The sequence below is a fragment of the Leucopleurus acutus genome, assembly GCF_964270905.1.
Source record: "Leucopleurus acutus genome assembly, chromosome: 8".
Lineage (NCBI taxonomy): Eukaryota > Metazoa > Chordata > Mammalia > Artiodactyla > Delphinidae > Leucopleurus > Leucopleurus acutus.
In genome coordinates, this window is record NC_139151.1 from 14,917,386 (window position 1) to 14,937,041 (window position 19,656).

General features: G+C 41.8%; 1 protein-coding gene and 1 pseudogene across 2 annotated transcripts in view; both read right to left on the reverse strand.

Moving 5' to 3' along the window:
* LOC309964907 (trehalase-like) overlaps nucleotides 1-19,656 on the reverse strand; it is a 419,483-nt pseudogene that overhangs the window by 134,717 nt on the left and 265,110 nt on the right. The window lies entirely within an intron of this gene.
* The window catches only part of KMT2A (lysine methyltransferase 2A), a gene marked incomplete at its 5' end in the record, with an annotated part of 73,117 nt that overhangs the window by 13,417 nt on the left and 40,044 nt on the right, over nucleotides 1-19,656 (reverse strand). The window contains 17 exon segments of the mRNA XM_082845736.1: nucleotides 773-5,018; nucleotides 5,230-5,415; nucleotides 5,612-5,772; nucleotides 6,838-6,916; nucleotides 7,039-7,156; nucleotides 7,430-7,588; nucleotides 8,609-8,746; nucleotides 9,593-9,699; nucleotides 10,025-10,218; nucleotides 11,360-11,433; nucleotides 11,736-11,846; nucleotides 12,586-12,759; nucleotides 13,786-13,970; nucleotides 14,404-14,517; nucleotides 15,503-15,623; nucleotides 15,835-15,930; nucleotides 16,356-16,502. Of these exon segments, the coding sequence (XP_082701862.1) occupies nucleotides 773-5,018; nucleotides 5,230-5,415; nucleotides 5,612-5,772; nucleotides 6,838-6,916; nucleotides 7,039-7,156; nucleotides 7,430-7,588; nucleotides 8,609-8,746; nucleotides 9,593-9,699; nucleotides 10,025-10,218; nucleotides 11,360-11,433; nucleotides 11,736-11,846; nucleotides 12,586-12,759; nucleotides 13,786-13,970; nucleotides 14,404-14,517; nucleotides 15,503-15,623; nucleotides 15,835-15,930; nucleotides 16,356-16,502 (6,410 nt within the window).

Here is a 19,656-nt window from a genome sequence, read left to right on the forward strand (position 1 = left end):
ACCCGTGGTGATACGGGTTAGACAGTGGTTACCTTGGGGGGTACTGACTAAGAGAGGGCACCAGGAGCCTTCTGGAAGACTAGAAATCTTTTATGTTATGATCTGAATGACAGCTATATGGATGCATACCTAGGTAAAAATTCACTTTGTGTACTTTACGTATATTTTAATGAAAATGTTTCAGAAAAGGACACCATGAGATCTACAACAGGTGGTTTTGCCCTCCAGACAGGAATAATCATCCCTTAGTATCCTAACTAAGCCTCAGCGAAAAAGAAACAGGCGCAAACAGCAGCACTGTTCTAAGTCAGAGCAAAGAGCAATGAAAGACGTGGTTCTGGGCTTCCCTGGTGGCGCAGTGGTTGAGAGTCCGCCTGCCAATGCAGGGGACACGGGTTCGTGCCCCGGTCCAGGAGGATCCCACATGCCGCGGAGCAGCTGGGCCCGTGAGCCATGGCCGCCGAGCCTGCGCTTCCGGAGCCTGTGCCTCGCAAGAGGAGAGGCCACGAGAGTGAGAGGCCCGCATACCAAAAAAAAAAAAAAAAAGATGTGGTTCTATCCAAGGGACCAACTGCCAATGGATGGAACTAAATTTTACTCTATAAATCAGCACTGTGAGAGGAAAAAAAAAAAAAAAAAAAATCAAATCAGAAAACCCAAGTAATGTAACGTGGGCCGAGGTGTGTCCCTCCCAGAAGACCACTTCAACAGCCTCTAAATCCAGAGCATGAAACCCCTCAGACCCAGCAGAGCCAAGGTCTGCATCTCTCACCCTGTGACTGAGGTCAGGGGTGTCGTGCTGGCTTCCTGGTCTGGAATGTGTGCTTCAGAAGAACTGGTCCGCAAGTGGGAGACTTTGTGCTTCTTGCCACTCCCTTTGTCCAAGGGCAGCTGAATCCGTTTGATTTTTGGTTTGGGTTTCATGGGCCCCGGCACCGAGGGACTTGCTGACTGCTGTCCAGAGGACGGAGAGCCCCCAGGAGAGGTGGAGCTGGCTTGCATAGCTGAGGATAAAGCCTTATTCTGCTCCAGCCCCATGCTATTAGGAGCATCTACCGTCTGGGTAAAGTTGGAGCCCTGGGTCCCTGGAGCAGAATCAAGATCCCGCTGGGAAGAGAGAATTCCGGTTTTGCTGGCGAGGAGCTGGTTCACATGCTGGAGCTGATAGTGTTCTTCTGCTTCCCCTGAAGGCGAAGCAGCTGTTATGCCCGCAGTCTGAGTCGAGGGGAGCACACAGATGCTAGATGCTGCCGTCATTGCAGCAGTAGCGGGAGTCTGTGACGTCCCCAGTTGTGGAAACATTCCTGAACTTGGCGGTAAAGCCACAGGCTGGTCTTGAATCCCCAGGCTCTGCTGGCTGGCTTTGATTAAAAGATTGCTTATGGAGCCAATATCCGGGCTACCAAGCAACCTCGGGTTGGTTAACGCGACATGCCCTGGAACGGACGCGCTACTTGTAGGGGCGGTTGTAGTTTGCATGGATACAACGTTCAAGACGGAGGAACCTGAGGCCAAGCCAGACACAGGCCCTGACTTGAGGTGGCCGGTATCCTGGCTCATGGTGGCTGCACCCGCCGCCGGGGCAGCAGTTCCTCCCACACTCTGTGGTAACAGGGGTGCCTGTTCAAAATACATGATGCCGGACTTAGACCTTTTTATGATGTTGGGGACAGTTCGGTGTGATGAAGTATTAAGTGACCCCAAGTCTAACAGATTGGGATGATTTGGAAGCTGGGAGGGTGTGAAGTTAATTAATGTCATGTTGGAAACCACGTCGGAAGGGGCGATGTTTGAAGGGGTACTAGAGGGAGCGAGTTTTTTATTCTTTCGGGTCTGCAGGCGAGATATGGGTCTTTTCTTGAGTCCAGAGGATGGAGTGGCTACTGTGGTACTGAGATCTGTCCTCTGGCTGGCTTCTGAGACCAAAAGCTGGGGATCTGGAGGAGGCTGGACCCCGATAAGTAGGCCTGAAGGAGGACTGCTGATGTTTGGTGGGAAGCTACTCTGAGTAGCTGCAGGGAAGGAATGTAAGTGCTGGTGATGAGGCATGGGGAGCAATCCTTTGCTAGCAGGAGGGAATAAAGACTGGGAAGTCGGCAGGCTTGGACTGAGTCCTGTGGTTAGGGTGAGACCACTTCCCATGGGCCCCAATACTGACGTGTTTGTCTCCATCACACTGGGTGCAGAACTAACAGAAGAGGTCAGCTGGATTTTTTGGGTCACTCCATTCGGAAGAGTCTGGAGAACATAAAGTGGCTGCATGTTCTGGTTAACGACAATGAGTTTCTCGGTGGCTGGTTTCAGGTGGGGCGGAGTGGTCTGGACAGCGGCATTAGAAATCTGAGACGGGCCAGGGCTATCGGTAGAGTTGGGCACGTATTTCTGGTTCTGGATAGGAACGGTAGGGGAAACAGGTACCTGAAGGCCAGGGGTGCTACTATTTCTAGTTAAATCCTGATTGTTGCCATGACCTTGCTCCACCGAACCACAAGGAGGGCTGGAGATGTGGTCTGTATCCATGTGACCTTGGATAAAGTGGTCAGGAGTCATGTGGCCTTCAGGGCTGGGATCTACTCCTGGACTCAGCAGGGAGGAGTCACCTTCAGAGGAGGCCACAGATTTTTCTGGGATGGCTCCTCTCTTCTCTCCTGAGTCTGAGATTACAGCTAGCCTACTGGGGTTCTGGCTCGGGACAGTGGGACTCCGGGTGGTCAGGACAGAGAGGTCTGACGGCAGCTCTAGTGGCAACTCGAACTGCTCCTCTGCTGAGATGGAGGAAGAGACACTGCTGTCCACGGCTTCCGTCGTCGGCAACTGCTGAGAAAACACTTCGAAAAGACCCATGTCTTTTTCACGATTACTATCAAGACCCAAACCTTCACCAAGATTCAGGAGTTCCGACGAAGAGGACTCTGGGCTCTCACCCAAAGCCTGCATGGACGGAGTATTCTTCAGTACAAAGTCCATAATGTCTGAGGGCAGGATGTTCCCACAGTCGTCACTGTTGTTGTTGTCTGAATCCGATTTCAGGAGCTCAGCATTATAGGTGTCCAGTAAGTTTTTGTCTGAGGGGGTGCTTGTGTGGACCCTGCGGCTTGACTCCAATGAGCTGAGCTGAGCTTCCAAGGAATCCTGTCCCTGTGTTTTCACTCTGCTCACAGCGTGGCAGTTATCCATCTTTGGCTCATTTTTGTGGCCCACAGAGCTCTTAATGATGTGCTCTTTCTCACCAGTGTCTTCAGGCCGATCCATCTTCAAGTTCTCTGTTCCGTTTTCTTTACTGTTTCTTTTTGGGATCTGGCTGCCTTTCCTCGTTGTGGCTGTGACGCTAGTATCACTCTCTGTCCCATCGTCAACACCATCCAACTGTGAGATTTTGGGGAGATCACATTGCTCCTCCTCCCGAAATAAATTATGGGGTGTCAGCCGTTCCTCTCCACCTGAAGAAATCACTGTCCTAGTGAAATTGTAATAATATAAATCGTCTTCGTCGGAAGTGCTCAAGTCATCAGCCCCGTCCACCTGTCCTTCAGCGGATCTCTTGCCTCGCTTCTTCCCAGTGGAGCTGCTGTAAAACGGAATGTCTTCTTCGCCATAGGACCTTACTCCATAGAGCGGGGTGAGCCCAAAGAACATGTTAGAACGTGCCCGGGCACTACGACGGGGATATCTCCTCTTGAAAGAGCCATCCTCCTGAGGTTTGGGGCCATCTGGAAGCATTAGGTTTCTGTCCTGTACTGGAAGATTCTGATAGTTATTACTTTGAGAATCCTGGGATGAGGTATTATTCGGGCTTGCTTGGGCGACTGGACCATCTCCTGGACCTTCGGAAGTGGAAATTGGTTCTGTTGGAGATGCTGACTCTATCTGCAAAGGGGAAAGAGGACTACTTTCTTTTAGGGTATTCTTGGACTGACTCTCACCCTCCATTTTTAGAGGTGTCAGTGTTACTTTGACCGTGCGTTTCCGGGGTGTCTGTAATTCCTTGGCAGACCCTTCTACTTGCATGGATGGAGCTTTGGGGACTCCTGGAATAGAATGGACTTTGTCCCCAATCTTATCAGAGGAAACATTATTACATGGTCGTTGCCCCATGAACTCAGGAGGCAAAACTTCATCAACAAACTCTGGCTTCAGGTTTCCTTCCTCACCAGTTGCCACCTGACCAGGTTCCAAAAAAGATTTACTGGAATGCTTTTCTTTGAACATTTCTTTACAAGATTTTTTCCCTTTCTGTCTCCTGTCTCTGGAGCTGGATCCCACGTGTTCGTTGATGATGGACGATCTGTTGCTCACTCCAGATAGCTTCAAGGTTTTGACTTCAGTATCTTCATCGGGAGGCGAGTTTGCTGACTGGTTGGAATCTGTCTGTTGGTCTCGATCATTCCTCTGCCCTCTCAAATGGAGTGGCGGGAACGGGAGGGCCTCTTTAGAAGAAAATGGCACTGAAGACAGTTCAGCAAAAGTGCCCGTTTTACTAACATTTAATTCTCCAGCTGTTGCATTATGAACCTGTGGGGCCAGTTTCGGAAGGCCAGGGTAAGCCACATTATGTGCCGATCCCTCTGAGTTCTTGGAACTCGGCATTTTGGTCTTCTCTCCCTTCGAAGAGGAGCTCTTGGATGTTGAGTCTGAAGCACTGGAGTGCTTCATTTCTGAAGACGAAGAGCCATCGAAGTGACTGGTTTTAGTGCCCATAGTAACTACCGTCCTTTGCAGATGTGAAGAGGTGGGAGTGTTCTGCCCTAAATTAGTGTTAGAATTCAGTGGCCCTAAGACATGATCAACCGCTTTGGCACTTGACTCGAGATCTGCAGCGGTCCCTATGGTGGCGACTGAGGAAACACTGTTCCTGGAGTAAGCGCTCCCAGTTCTCATTGGAGACATTATCCGGAGTTTAGACCGCTGGGGTGACAGGGAAGAAGTACTGTGACGCCTGGAGCCAATGCTTCGAAGTCCAGAGGAGAGTAAAGGGTCACCCACTGTGACTATCTCATGAGTGGTTGGGGTAGGGCTTCCTAAACGAGAGAGAAAGTAATAAAGTCCATTACAGATCGGACACATGTGCTATACCACTGGTTTCAACGACTTGGCTAGATATGTTTACAGCTAACGGAAAATCAACATTTTCCATTGGCAGAAGTCACCACGATAAAGGTGCCTGACAGCATTACAAACTAATCTTTGAGCTGACCTCCTTGGGTCGGGTAGGTCAGTGAAGTCTTTTACCTGCAGAAGGCAGTGGCCGACAGCCAGGGGATCTCTGTGTTGGAGAATAGCTGGGTGTTCGAATCCTAGGGACCTTTGAGATGACGTGATAGAAACAGGAACCAGAGGTTTGTGAATGAGGAGGTCGATCTGGTGATGGAGGACTTACAATTTCAGCTGTGTTTTGACTTTCTTTAGGTGAAATTTCTGTGGCAGGAAATAAAAACTCTTACTAAAAAAGTTTAATTAAGATATCAAACAAATGAACCAAGAAAAAGCCAGCTGTCAGGTAAGTACCAAAACAGAAGCAAATGTGACCTCCCAAAGCAATGCCTTTTTCCCACACGTCAATCACAATATTCCCCCAAATCGAATTCAAGTCCCATCTTGATTAAAGACTAACCTGCAAAAGATGTTGGACTGTGAGCAATGGTCCTGTTTTCATCATGTTCAACAGTGCTGTTGATATCTGGCTCTACAACCGGAGGACGGCATTCCACTATCTTGCACGTGTACACGCAGCGTTTGCGAGCATCCGTGGTGCTCCAGTACACCCGAGAACACCTGCACGCAGATGGTAACGATCACCGTGAGTGCGAGGACAGAAGCAGAGACTGACATTTGTCAAAACCTCTTCTCAGCCTAGGTTCCCTGGCCTCCTTGATTTATAAAATTTAGCTTTATTTCATGGATTCTTATTAGAGGGTCTCCTGGTTAGGGTCTTCCAAGTTTTTTGAAGTCCTTGGTTTTTCCTGGCCTCTCAGAAAACAGCATCAAATCCTTTTTTATTGTGTTGTAAGCAGGGGACAAAATTAGTAAAACAGCCTAAAATGCAAAGAAAAAAAAAAAACTAACTATTGATACTATAAGAAATAGTTATTGGCCTTCAGGAAGGGATAACTGCCCCACCATGTGTACAAAGTGAGGAAAGAACAAACCTGGCATATTTCCTTTGGGAGAAAAGCCCCACGAGACAAGAGAAATGGAACTGCTTCAAGTCTGCTGGATGCTGATGGAGCCTAGCTCTTTAAGAGCTGCCAGCTAAATGTGGAGTAGAGACTGTGTTTTCACAATTGAAATGCAGAATAAATCAGAGTATATAGAACAAAAGGGAGACTCCAAAGGGGAAGAGAGAGGAAGCGAATTTTAAATTTATATCGTCAGTTTGCTAGAAGTTTAAACAATTTGCTTCATGTGGGAAAGATTACAAATTCTTACTGGACTATTTGATTGTTATTGTAGGGGTTATTTTTAGAAGGACCTGTAAAATGTAAAAAGAGGACAGAGGCATGAGGTGTTTGATCCCTGACAACAAACTGGACTTCTGAACTGAAGTGAACAGAATTTAGTGGAACCTTCAGAGACTGGCCTGGTGTTTTCTACCTAGGTTTTATTTGGAAATGATTCTGAAATTATGTCAACAATACTTTCCTTCTACAACTGGGTCTAGCTGACATAAAATGATACTTTAGTCCCAATCTACGAGAAGTAGCAAAAAAAAAAAAAAAAAAAAAAAAAGGAATTAGTTAAAAGTCGCTAACAAGTATGGCTCTACATTTAATGACCTACTCACTGCTTCAGGGTGCTCAAGGGGTGGGGCTGCCGTCTTCTCTCTACAGAGCTACTTACTGATATCCAATAGGAAAGAGCTTATCCTCACAGTCAGAGAGATCGTTCAGAATCCCTAAGCAGTCAATTGTCATGGAGCCTGAGTAAGAAAAGAAGAACTGATCAGAGGCAATCATGAGAAGGCCCACTTTCTAACTGAACACTAGGAAGTACCCCAGTGCCACAGCCAGCCTTCCCCGACAACCAAGGCCCATGTCATACCAATCATCATGTGGATATTTTCTGGTTCTAAGCCATTGAGAAACTTCCTTCTCAAGCTGATTCCTTCAAAGTCCACAAACACTCTTCTAAAAACTTCAAATCCATTCTCAGGAACCACCTTAAACGAAAAGCCAGGGTAGCTATTAGGCTATCCCTTTTGCACACCATACTCATGATACTGACTCAGAGGGAAAGTGCAGAGCATATCTCAAAATCACCCTTCTGTTTCACTAGCAGTGCCTCTGTTATTGCTCCTAAGAGGAGGGGATTCTAGGAATACCTAGAATGACCTACTAGGAACACCTAGGAGGATGGTGAAATACAGTTTACCATCTTGCTATTTTCACCCTCTCTTCCTAGAGAATTCAAGAAGCAGCTACAGCTGTCTCACCTCGCCTTTGATCAAATCCCGATGTCGTTGGCAATATACTTTTTTATCATCCAGAAACACACAGTTCTTGGCTCGGGAACACATGAAATGATAGTTGCTGGTGCAGGATGTGAGGCAGCAACCCACAGTGGCTCCTGGCTTTTGGCAGAATTCACATCTCTAACAACCCAGAAAGAACAGAGTCCAAGTCAGACTTTCAGAAGTTTTAGCCATTTTCCATCTCCCCTAGAGAGTCACCCCATTCCGGGTTTCCCACAATTCATTTCGCTATTGCTAATCTGCTGAATTACAGAGAAGTGATATGAGCCATAAAACCTCCTCTACAAATCCTTTCTTTCCTATGGCCCATGCGGCCTATGATTATTAAATTTAAATATTACAATTTGATTTAGAACTTGAATCAAAACAGTTTTTTCTAGGATGCACAATTGATTTAGAGAAGATGAAACTTTTAAGATCGATGTTAAAAACATCATCTTGGTAGAAAGCTGTTGTATCCGAAAGAACTCAGTTCTGGTAAGATTATACTAGTCAGAGACGTAACAGTTCTTAATTACTAGGCCTAACTGATGAATTTATGTGATTCAAAGATTTCCTTCAACTAGGCTGTATGTTACTACCTCATTCTGTCACAGTCACAGTCTGGGCTCCTCTCCAGGGAAGACTTTTTATTTGTGCTCTCCGCACATTTTACTTATGTTTCTTATGCATGTGCTATTTTTTGTTTCTTCCTGATAATCCTTCATTTTCTCCCCCCATCAAAATATAGCTTTAAAAATTTTACTCCTCCATAGCCTTTTCTGATTACTCTAAGCTGCTACCAATCACTTTCCACATCTTCGTGTGTGTATTTTGTGGGTTCATCCTATGGAGCCTCAGAGTGCTGATTCAACTGGAACCTCTGAGGTCATTTCGTCTAAATCACTTAATAAATTAATACCTTTCTTGGGCATCTGAATTATCTCCCCAACTGGATAAGACTTTGTTTTCTATTTCTTTTGTACCCATCCTCCAAGGGTCAGACTAGCAATCTGCCTACAGGGTACACCAATATTTGCTGCTGGCTAACCATTCTGAAGGAGCTATGAGAAACACCAGCGAGGCAGCGTTTAGCCCCAGAAAGAACATCTGGAAACTGAGAGGGAGTCTCTTCCATAACATTCACCCACAGGTTCTTACCAGCTGCTTGCCCCTGATCACAGCCATATGCACGTTCTTCAGTGATCCATCATCATCTTCAAACACTTCTGCTGACCACAAAGCGCAATTTACATGTGTCCATTCGTTTTGGCCAATGTACAGCAAACGGCCAGCATCCTATGAAACAAGAGATTTCCTTTTTTCTTTGAAGAATATAATGTCAAATAGGGTTTTCCTTGGTATTAGCTTTACCTCATTCAGGATAACTTCAGTAAATCAAGCCTAATTCTTTAACTTAGGGGTGCACACAAAAATCACAATTCAAAGTTTCTTTGTTTTCACTTCTCACCTTTTTCCATTACCTTTTCCACAGGCTGGAAATATTTTATAATCATAAAGGATTAAAGAACAAGCAATATGTGTTAGGTTTACAGAAGTGCCCACTGACTTCTTTAATACCATATTTCAAAGCCAGTTCTCTCAGCTTGCCTTAAAAACCTTTTTTTAAAAAAACTGTAAGCTTACTATGTGCCAGGACCCAAATAAGGCTTTACATACATTATTTCCTTTAATCCTCATAACCATTCTGAGGTAAGATTATTATTATCCTCACTTTAAAAATGAAACTGAGGGTCAGAGAGGTTAAACTCTTTGCCAAGGTCAACAAGTAGGCGGCAAAGCACAGCAATGAATCCAGGCAAACCACCAGACCCGGGGACCTTAACCACACTGCTAACGACTACGTGAAACACAAGCTATTTAATGCGCAACTTCTGTTTTATTCACTTTCATAGAATCTTTTTTTGAGGAACTGCCAATAGAAATTACAAGATATCAGCACGTTAATTTAAGGCAACTCATCTTTTAAATCAATTAAATCAGTTATAGAAAAATAACCCCCAAATGCCACAAACTAAGTGACAAATATTCACTGAATAAACGGCACTGGTCACCAAGTTTAGACACAAAGAGGTCATTATTGGCTAGTCTACTAAGCAGGACCCAGTGCACCAAGGTACTTACATTAGCACTGTCGTCACCGTACGTCAAACACAATGCACACTGTCTATTATCTTCTATGCCTGGGGGTGGGTTCAGTTCTGGACTGTCTTCTCGACTCCTATCAGTACCTTGGAACCCAGAAGACATACAGTTAAAATTGGCAATACTATGTCTGATATCCAGGAAAAAAGAAAACAATTCAGCTTAGATAGCCTAGAGCCTATGAAATCAACACTTTCAAAAAGTGTTCCAAGTTATGCTACCTTACTATCCATTACATTACTTGTATCAATTCTCTGTTAACATTCCAAGTGAGCAAAAATAATGATTTTATTACATTTAAGGATCACCAGGAAATTTTTCCAATACGGAAGTACATTAAATTTAGAGTCACAAAGTCAATCATTTGCACCCAGAGAGAAATGGATAACAAGTCTTCATTTGGTGTCTTACTCAAAATTGGTGGTGTAGGAGGATGCAGAGGAGTTGGTGAGTCTGGCTCTCCAGGCCCTTTAGGTTTGGGAGCTGGAATGATTTTCTTCATTAAAGGAGGCTGCTCAGTGTGGCTGTTTTCCTCTCGCTCCTGCCACTGAGCATAATTATGGTCAAGTGAAGGTGGAAGCACTGCGTTTGGTAACATCCCACTGCTGGAAATAATTGATTCAACAAGTATTTATTGAACTCCTACAAGATACCCAGAACTGTACAAAACAGTCAAATTCTTGATATCATCAGGTCTCAGGCCTGGGCACAAGCCTTTCACAAACTGTAAGAACAAGTCACAGAATTTGAAAACTGCCTACACAGGACTTTATTATTTTTAAAAATATAATCCCGATGTATTGTGACTCTTGGTTAAACATCTAGAAACAAATGATAACCTTATCAATGTGTCAAAAGGATTTACTGGAATAAAAATTTAAGGTTAAACATGGAGAATCAAGAACTGTTGAGAACTACTGAGCCCGTGCGTCTGGAGCCTGTGCTCCGCAACGAGGCCGCCATAGTGAGAGGCCCGCTCACCGCGATTAAGAGTGGCCCCCACTTGCCGCAACTAGAGAAAGCCCTCGCACAGAAACGAAGACGCAACACAGCAAAAGTAAATTAATTAATTAATAAACTCCTAAATAAGATAGAACCCAGTTATAACTGGGCTATATATATAGTACATGTATTGTACATATGCCACAAGTTCCCTAAAACAACAAATACATAAATAAAGAAAAAAAGGGCAGCAGACTGCAATAAACATTAAGTGTTGTCTCTAAACCAGCAATAAAAAGGCATTTCAGGGCTTCCCTGGTGGCGCAGTGGTTTAGAATCCGTCTGCAAATGCAGGGGACATGGGTTCGATCCCTGGCCCAGGAAGATTCCACATGCTGCAGAGCAACTAAGCCCATGCACCGCAACTACTGAGCCTGCGCTCTAGAGCCCGCGTGCCACAACTACTGAAGCCTGCGCGCCTAGAGCCCACGCGCCTAGAGCCCGCGCTCTGCAGCAAGAGAAGCCATGACAATGAGAAGCCCGCGCACCACAATGAAGAGTAGCCCCCGCTCGCGCAACTAGTTGCTCATGCAACTAGAGAAAGCCCACACACAGCAACGAAGACCCAACACAGCCAAAAAACAAACAAATAAATTAATTAATTAATTTTTTTAAAAAAGGCATTTCAAATGATTAATCTTTAATGTTAAAACCTAGTCTAAAAAAACCCCTCAATATAAAAATATAAGAACGCTCAGATTTCTAGCTGATGAAGCGAAAAAAAGTAATACTGAATTTACTCACTTGCTTGATACTTTATTTGGCTCCCAAAACCTGGACTTTTTGACACTGAACCATGGAAAAACACGTTCCATTTGCTAACAGAAAAACAAACAAACAAAATGTAAGCATGTGACCATTCATTTGGAAAGCACATAAAAACCAACAACTTCACACCAGCTTCTCTGTCAATATGAGGATGATTTCAGGCCACCAAAGGAAAGATCCATCCACTCTGGAACCTCACTAATCTCCTCCCAAAGAATCAGAGTAACAATTAAACGAAAAATGATTTATACACATGACAAAGCAAAACATAGATGAGAACAAGTCTGTTCTGTTCATGTGGTAACAACCCACGGATTAAGCATCAAAGACATGAAGTATTAATATCATTCACCCGAATAAAGAAGGACTTGACCATGCTGTTGGCTTTTTTAATCTCTGGCTGCCCTCCATCTGAGTTAATGGCTGCTTGAATGATCTTCACGATATCATCACTGAACTCCAACTGTATACAAAAACAAAGCATTAATTATTCATAGAACAGTGTGCTCTCAAAACCACTTCCTCTTCCCTCCTAAATCATCCAGCACAGAGAACCAATAGAAAACGGACACCCCATTTTAATACAGTGCAATTTCTCTTCAGTGGAGGCCTTTGGGATTCAGTTCATAATTAACTTGTGGCAGTCAAGACATGCCAGGCTAATAAGGTAAGAATGCAGATAAATTAGCTGTATCCTGGTAAGTTACCAAACAGGGCCACGATTTTTTACTTAGACTAAAATGAATAAACAACTGAATAGCAAACACGGACCATGAGATAACAGATGATCATTTCCTACACTTCCTTAAAATCATAAAATTAAAAGGCATCTATCTAGAAATGAACATCCATTATAAAAAGACATATTATTCAGATGTGATCTCAAAAGGGGCAAACCAATTAATTGCACATTAGTAATTTTCCATAAACAGTATTAATATAAAAATAATTTTAATATAAAAATAATTTTTGAAGAACTCAGGTGAAAGCCAAATAAAAAGACACTACCTTCCCTATCATAACCCATCTTCCAAAACGCAGAACTAAAATGACTCACATATTTTTAGGTATTTAAAACCACATGACATTTCTAAATACAATACAAACCATCCTTTAATGCTAACACCCAGCCTCATCCCCCAAAAGACCCAAGGAAGCTAAACTGGAGCTGGAAATTTGGGTAGTTTGCTGTATAGACATACCACAGATGTGTAGTTCCCTTGGTCCATTTTCCTCTTGACTCCTTCCAGATCTAAAGGCTGCTGATCTTCCTGTTTGCTGACCTCAGTAAGCACTGGTGGATCAGGCCCTTCTGGGGAGCTGCGGGAAGGTATACTCTCCTCTGTCTCAGGATTTAAGTCCGGAGGTTTGGCAGCCTGTCGTCAGGAAAGATATGTTTCTTTTATCTAACACTGAAAATGAGGCACCTATGTAGATTCTACTAAAATGAATAAAGATGGTACTGAATGATGCGTATTATAAAACCTAAAGAACTTGAAAATAATCAGAGATTTCTCAAATACTAGAAAAGGAAAGTTAAAACGAGCTGGCTATCTAATAGCTTGGCTAGGATCACTGAGGAGCTTTGCTTGATAACTCCCAACCTAGTATGAAGAAACAGAAACTGTCCAATTCCTTTTGAGTAAGACACAGATACAGCTAATTTTCCTATTCAAAAAACAGACTCTGTTAAAAGATGAAGCAGCAGCCTAGCTCTGAGTTAAAGCTATCCATATGGTTCTTCCAACATTATACCTGTGTTCCCAATGACTACTTTATGTATATAGTTCATGACTTAAATGGACAAGCAGCAGCGATTTTCAATTCGTGTCCTGAGGAGCCCTGGAACTTTCCTGGAGCCGAAGGGTCTCTGGCCCCACTACCACCCTCGCAGATCAGGCCACCATCCTGCTCCCTCTTGCCTCGAGCACCACCATTGCCTCCTAACCGCGGCTCCTGCCTGTAGGCTCAGTCATCTCCAATCCTTCCTCTCACTCCAGTCAGAATCATTTTTTTGTTTTTTTATTTTTTTCTAAGAAGCAACTCTGATCAGGTTACTCTTTTGGGTAAAGTCCTTCATTGGGCTCCCCATGGCCTTCAGAATACAAAGTCCAAATTTCATATTACAACAGCAAGACCTTTGAAAGAGATATGGCCCCTTCCTTCTTCTTACCCCAGAGAAGGGTTTTACTCTTGGTGCTAAAAATTTTCTTAATAGTCTAAGGCCAAAACAAGGAACTCTACAAAACTAAACAGTGAGTGAGGCAAAAGAAAATAAACTGAAAAGCACACACACACACACACACACACACACACACGCACGCACGCACGCACGCACACGCACACATCCCACGATTAGGCACAAACCACCACTCGGAATACAAAATGAGACATGGGCCTACCTGTCGGTAGCGCAGCAAGTGGCTGGTGGTCCGAGAGTTCAACAAGGCTGTCAGTACTTGCTTCAGAGAGATCTGGAGCTCTTTTTCAAGGGCCAGTCGCCACTCCGCAGGGTGCCGCTCAGTACAGTTCACACAAGTGTAGGCCACACTTTCCGGAAGATTAGACAGAATCTCATACATCTCATCTGGGAAAACAAAAACCTACAATGATGAAGTGCTCTGAAGAGTGGGAGACAGGGAAAAGAGAAAGCTATTCCACTGAACTTAATATCAAGCTGCATGTTAGAACAGTATTAAGACTCTCACACCCCTGAAGAACTCATACGTATTGATCTCGGAAGGGACGTTATTAACACTAACTCAGGATTTAGTCCCTAGAGAATCAATAGATTATGGTGTCCACAAAGGACAGCGAATAAATATCTTAAAGAATGTGTTCAAGATAAATGAGCACAAATTTAACACAATGTTCTTATTTTAGAGACTAAAAAATAAATTTAAAAAGACTTCAAGTAACAACACTACCATAATTTTATGTTTATAGTACTTTGGGGGCTGTAAATGCAGCTGTACCAAGAAAGAAGGAAACTGTAATAAAAAGACTCCAACCTTCTGTACCTGAAAGATTCTCACATTTGGAATGGACCCATCGATCACATTTCCCACACTGCATCATCTTACTCTCGTAGTCATCATCATCATAACACTTATCACAGAGAGGGCAGAAGTTTCCTGAAAGCAAAGCAAAGTTTTCAGCAGAGCTTTGGTTCACATACCAACGCCTCTAAAGCCCTTGACCCACATATGCCAATGTGATGTAAAATGCCAGCCACCGTATTCTGCTTCTGAAACTACTTACAAATGCCAGCATGCATCTACCATGGAATGTTTACACATCTGTAAAGTGTCAAGATTATTCTGAGCTCTCAGAATATGCCACTAGTTCTCTTCTTTAGACCCATTTTTAAAGGTCATGAGGTAGATTTTATAGATAACATAAATATTTATAGATAACATAACATTCTGTTATAGGTAACAGAATGGAAGAGAGAACTTTCTCTCTTAAACATTCCAAAGAAATGTTTAAATTTTTAAAAAAGAGGAGAGGGTAATGGGAGTAAAAAAACACAGTTAATTTACACTTTTCCCTTATTCCTAGTGCTTTTACATTACAGCTTAGAGCAGTGCTTCCTAAAATTCGGAAAAATATACACCCTTCATCAATTTGTTTTATCCACGTATCATCTCTTATTATTTTTTACTTAATAGACTTAACATTGATTTGCTTATTTTAAATAACTTCAATAATGAACTTTATATCGTTATCATCCTAAGTCAGTTTAATGTATTGGCTATAATTTTTTTCTAGCACAACTATTAAGATCAAATCTTTGACTCAGTACCACCTAAAGTCATTTCTGAAACAATCAAATGGATATATACCTCACTTTGGGAAATACTGGTTTAGAGCATTTCTTTGTGGTGAGTTACTACAAAAAGTCTCCTTGATTCATCCCCCCAAAGATAACAAAACCTTCCTAGTTGCTCTAAGCCTCTGTGTAAGGAAAAGAGCAAGACCAGAAACTTAGGAAATTTGTCTAAATGGCATCCTGGACAAGAATGGCGAGACCTTTTCATTCCACTGCAGTGTCCAGTTCACCTCCCAAACACTAAGTACAACCTCTAAAAGTTGACAAAACTGGCTTTTCTGAGGTACCTTTAGCAAAGAGTTTGGCACAATCATGGCAGAGTGAGAAATCGTGAGACCACTGTGCATCCCACCCTTTGCCGGGAGTCGTGGATCCACAGCTCTTGCAGCGAACACACTTGGTACAGATCTGGAAGACATGAAAGAAATTCAATAGGAACTTCTTATTTTTAATATCTCTTCTTATTTAAGAAGGTCTCAAATGCAATCCATTTCTAGAGTTGACTTCTCTACTGGGACGGCTTTTCTTCCTCAAGCAGGATAGCCCTCTTACAATTTGTGCACGCCTGACAGTCCCATGACAATTCTCTCTGAAACTGCCCATTGTGTGAGAAACTCACCCAAACTTTCTTTTTCTTTGTGGGTTTGGTGGGGTAATTTGGTCCCAGGCACTCAGGGTGATAGCTGTTTCGGCACTTATTACACTCCAGCAGCTGCTGTAAGAAAATAAGAAGGCAAAAAGGTGGGCATCACCTCACCTTCACTGGACACCTGTCACTTAGTACCCCATTTCATACTTATCTTCAAGTAAATACAGCACATCACTGTGACGGCTTAAATTTCCTCATAAATTATTTACTCTCAAGGCATAGGGATTTATGTCCTGCCAAAGGCACTCAGTGGTGAACATTCTGATAAAGGAGATTTGATTTATTTTGAGGATCTTATCCAATGCCACGTTTTCTGCTGTACTCCCAAAATTAAATTAAAACACAACAATAGGCAATCGATTACACCCAGTTAAACAGTAAAAACAGGCTAAGCCAACAGAGGAAATACGTGCGTACGAAATCCTAGATTAAAAGGCAGAAATGGAGATACAGAGTAATACTGTAAGTGGCCCCATTACTCAGCGTCGTACCTTGGTGGCCTGGTGCTGCCTTCCACAAACATGACAGAACTTGCAGCGCCGACAACACCAGTTTTCCAGCTGGTCCTCCAGAGGGCGCTCGTGCTCCTCCAAACAAAACTTGTGGAAGGGCTCACAACAGACTTGGCAATACACAAACTAGGGTAAGAAGGGAACACAGAGGCGGTCAAATAGCACGTAGAAATATCAACCAAATCCTATCTGCTTACTTTGAGCTTTAGGAGTAGTGGTGTACATACTGTGTTCAACATGTTCACTAAGCAATGACTATGTTAAAAAATGAGAATACTGGGGAGTTTCAGGGGACTAAAGTAGTAATAATAGTAGAATTATAAAATAACTAAATAGATACAATCTGAGATTTCACAGAATGTGCTTAAGTGCCATAAAAGAGGTATCAACAAAGAGCTAAGGCAATGTAAAAGAGTGGGTAAGGGGAAATAGGGATGGTTTTAAAGGCTCTCTATAACCTACTAAATGACTGTAAGCTCTGGTTTGTCCTTCCCATCTCTAATTTTAGAAATAAGTTATTTTCATACTGATAAAGAGATTTTCAGAAATTCAAATGAGTGTGACTCATAATTTTCTTCTGCCATAAAAGAATCAGTGGGACAACTGGTCAAAACTAAAGTCTACTTAAATAATTGTAATATATCAACATTAATTTCCTGATTTTGATAATTATATTGTGGTTATATAAGAGGATGTCCTTGGTTTTAGGAAATACACAGTATAAAATTTAGAGGTAAAAGGGCATATGTCTGCAACTTGCTCTCAAATTTTAAGAAAAAAAAGTCTACATATAAAATGTGTGTACATATTTTATTTCTTATTTTGTACAATACATATACAAAGAGAAAAGGATAAAGCAAATTAAAAATATTAACGCTAAAGCAATTTTACTCCAATAAAAGAAAATATTGGGCTTCCCTGGTGGCACAGTGGTTGAGAGTCCGCCTGCCGATGCAGGGGACACGGGTTCGTGTCCCGGTCCGGGAAGATCCTACATGCCCCGGAGCGGCTAGGCCCGTGAGCCATGGCCGCTGAGCCTGCACGTCCGGAGCCTGTGCTCCGCAACGGGAGAGGCCACAACAGTGAGAGGCCCGCGTACCGCCAAAAAAAAAAAAAATTAATGCTTGGGGAATCCAGGTAAAGGGTGTATGGGAATTCTTTGTACCACTCTTGTAGCTTTTCTGTAAATCTGAAATCATGTCAACATAAAAAGTTTTAAAAAATTTGGATGGAGGGAAAATTCATCAAGCACTGGTTATGCTTTAGGAGTGCAATGTAGGCAGTGGGCTATTCATTTTCTAATTTCAGTTTTTAGGAATCCTGTGGGATTGCTGTCACAGCTACACAATTTAAATTAGAGCAATTATACTCTGGGAAAAAAAAAAACCTGTTTTAACACAGAATTTGAAGTACTGGTGTTACGAAAATAAGTTATTCCTGTGGGTAACATGTATATGGATGTAACGAAAGTTAAGATTATGTAGGAAAAGAGGTACAGTAAACCCCTAGCGCTTATATAGACTGAACAGTCTCAGTTCAACGCTATCTAAAGCAACTCCAGCACTTAGAACAATATATTGTTCGTAACAGGCACTAAGAAAATATTTCCTTAACGAATACCAGGCAATAATTTTGCTAATGTAATGTAATGTAATTTATTTTTTAATGCCTTTATTAAATGTCTGAATCACTAAATTTTTTTTAAAAATACTGCTGAACGTTTACAATGACAATTTTGCATTTCTCCGTATACTTTATCATATAATGATGTCATATATTTTCTAAATTTCTTAAATCTATATTTAAGATACAACCATATAATAAAAAACCCAAGGAAAACAAAACTTACACCTCCAAATTATTGTTCATCCCATTACTATTTAAGCTGCTAATTTTTGCCCATTAAAACTCCTTTTTTCTTCACATATTTAAAAATCCATATACTGGTATCATTTTCATTTAAAAAGTCACTCTTTAATATATAACTTTCAGCATACGGTTATTTGTGAATATAATTTTGCAGAAAAATTACTTTATGTCTGATAGTTTACTTTTGAAATTATTTAGAAAGCTTAAAGATGTAGAAGAAAAATAGCGTATCGGATTATATAATCTGCATACATAAAGGATTTGCATTGAACTAAATCACAGAGGCAGTTTTGGTGAACTCTTATTCAATATTGTCTGCACTTGCTAATGTGTAATTTAAAATAGCGAGTGGGCAGGACTGAATGTCTTAGTTAGTGAGTCTCAATGATTGCTCAACATCTGGATTACAACTTGGCTTTGGGTTTTCTTTATGACCTTAGAATACATATGTGACAAATAATAACCTAAGGAGGTATTCAGGAATTGAGAACTGTACGAATGACAAATTACTGCTTCCTAGTTAAAATTGTGCTACCTTTTTTTCCCCTTATGGTAAAGGTGGCACATACTCACTGCAGGAAAACTCAAAAAGATACAGAAAAAACAAAAGTCAACCACAATCCAACTACACTCTTAAGATTTTGGTGTAAATCCTTCAGAATTCTTTCTACATATATATTTCAAAAACATTTTTCCAAACCAAAATGGGATCATGCTTTTTACATACTATTCTGTGACCTGCTCTTTTAACTCAGTGATGTGTCATGGACATCTTTCCATGTCAATATGAATCTATATTATCATCTTTAGGACTTCATACGTGCCATTATACGCATGTCCTATAATTACTTTAACCGAAGTACCAGCCCCTTATTGATGACTTTTCGGGTTGTCTCCAATTTTTTATTATCATAAATACTGAAATAAACCCTTCTGTTTATTATATATACACAAATATTTATACATATAGAAGGGTTTATTATATACATACATGTATACAAACATACATACACATATAATTTATCTAATTATATCCTCAAGATAAATGCCTGGAGTGCAATTGCTGGGTATACCCATTTTAAAGATAAATACATACTTCCAAACAATCTTCTCAGAAAGACTGTAACTAATTTAGACTTCCAGAAACAGAAAGTCTCCATTTCCACTTGATCCTTTTTATCATGCTTTAATTTACAGTGTTTGGTAATCGGAAGGCTTAACGCTCCCCTCCCACCATGTATTTACTTCTCGTTTTGTGAATTATATACTCCTGCCCTTAGACTATTTTTTTTACTGAGTGTTTTCCTTTTTCTTATTAATTGCTAAGAGTTCTTTATAGACAAGGAAGTTCTGCTATTCAACATAAAACAACTATCAACAGCATATCTCTTTTTCTAGAAAAACATTATTT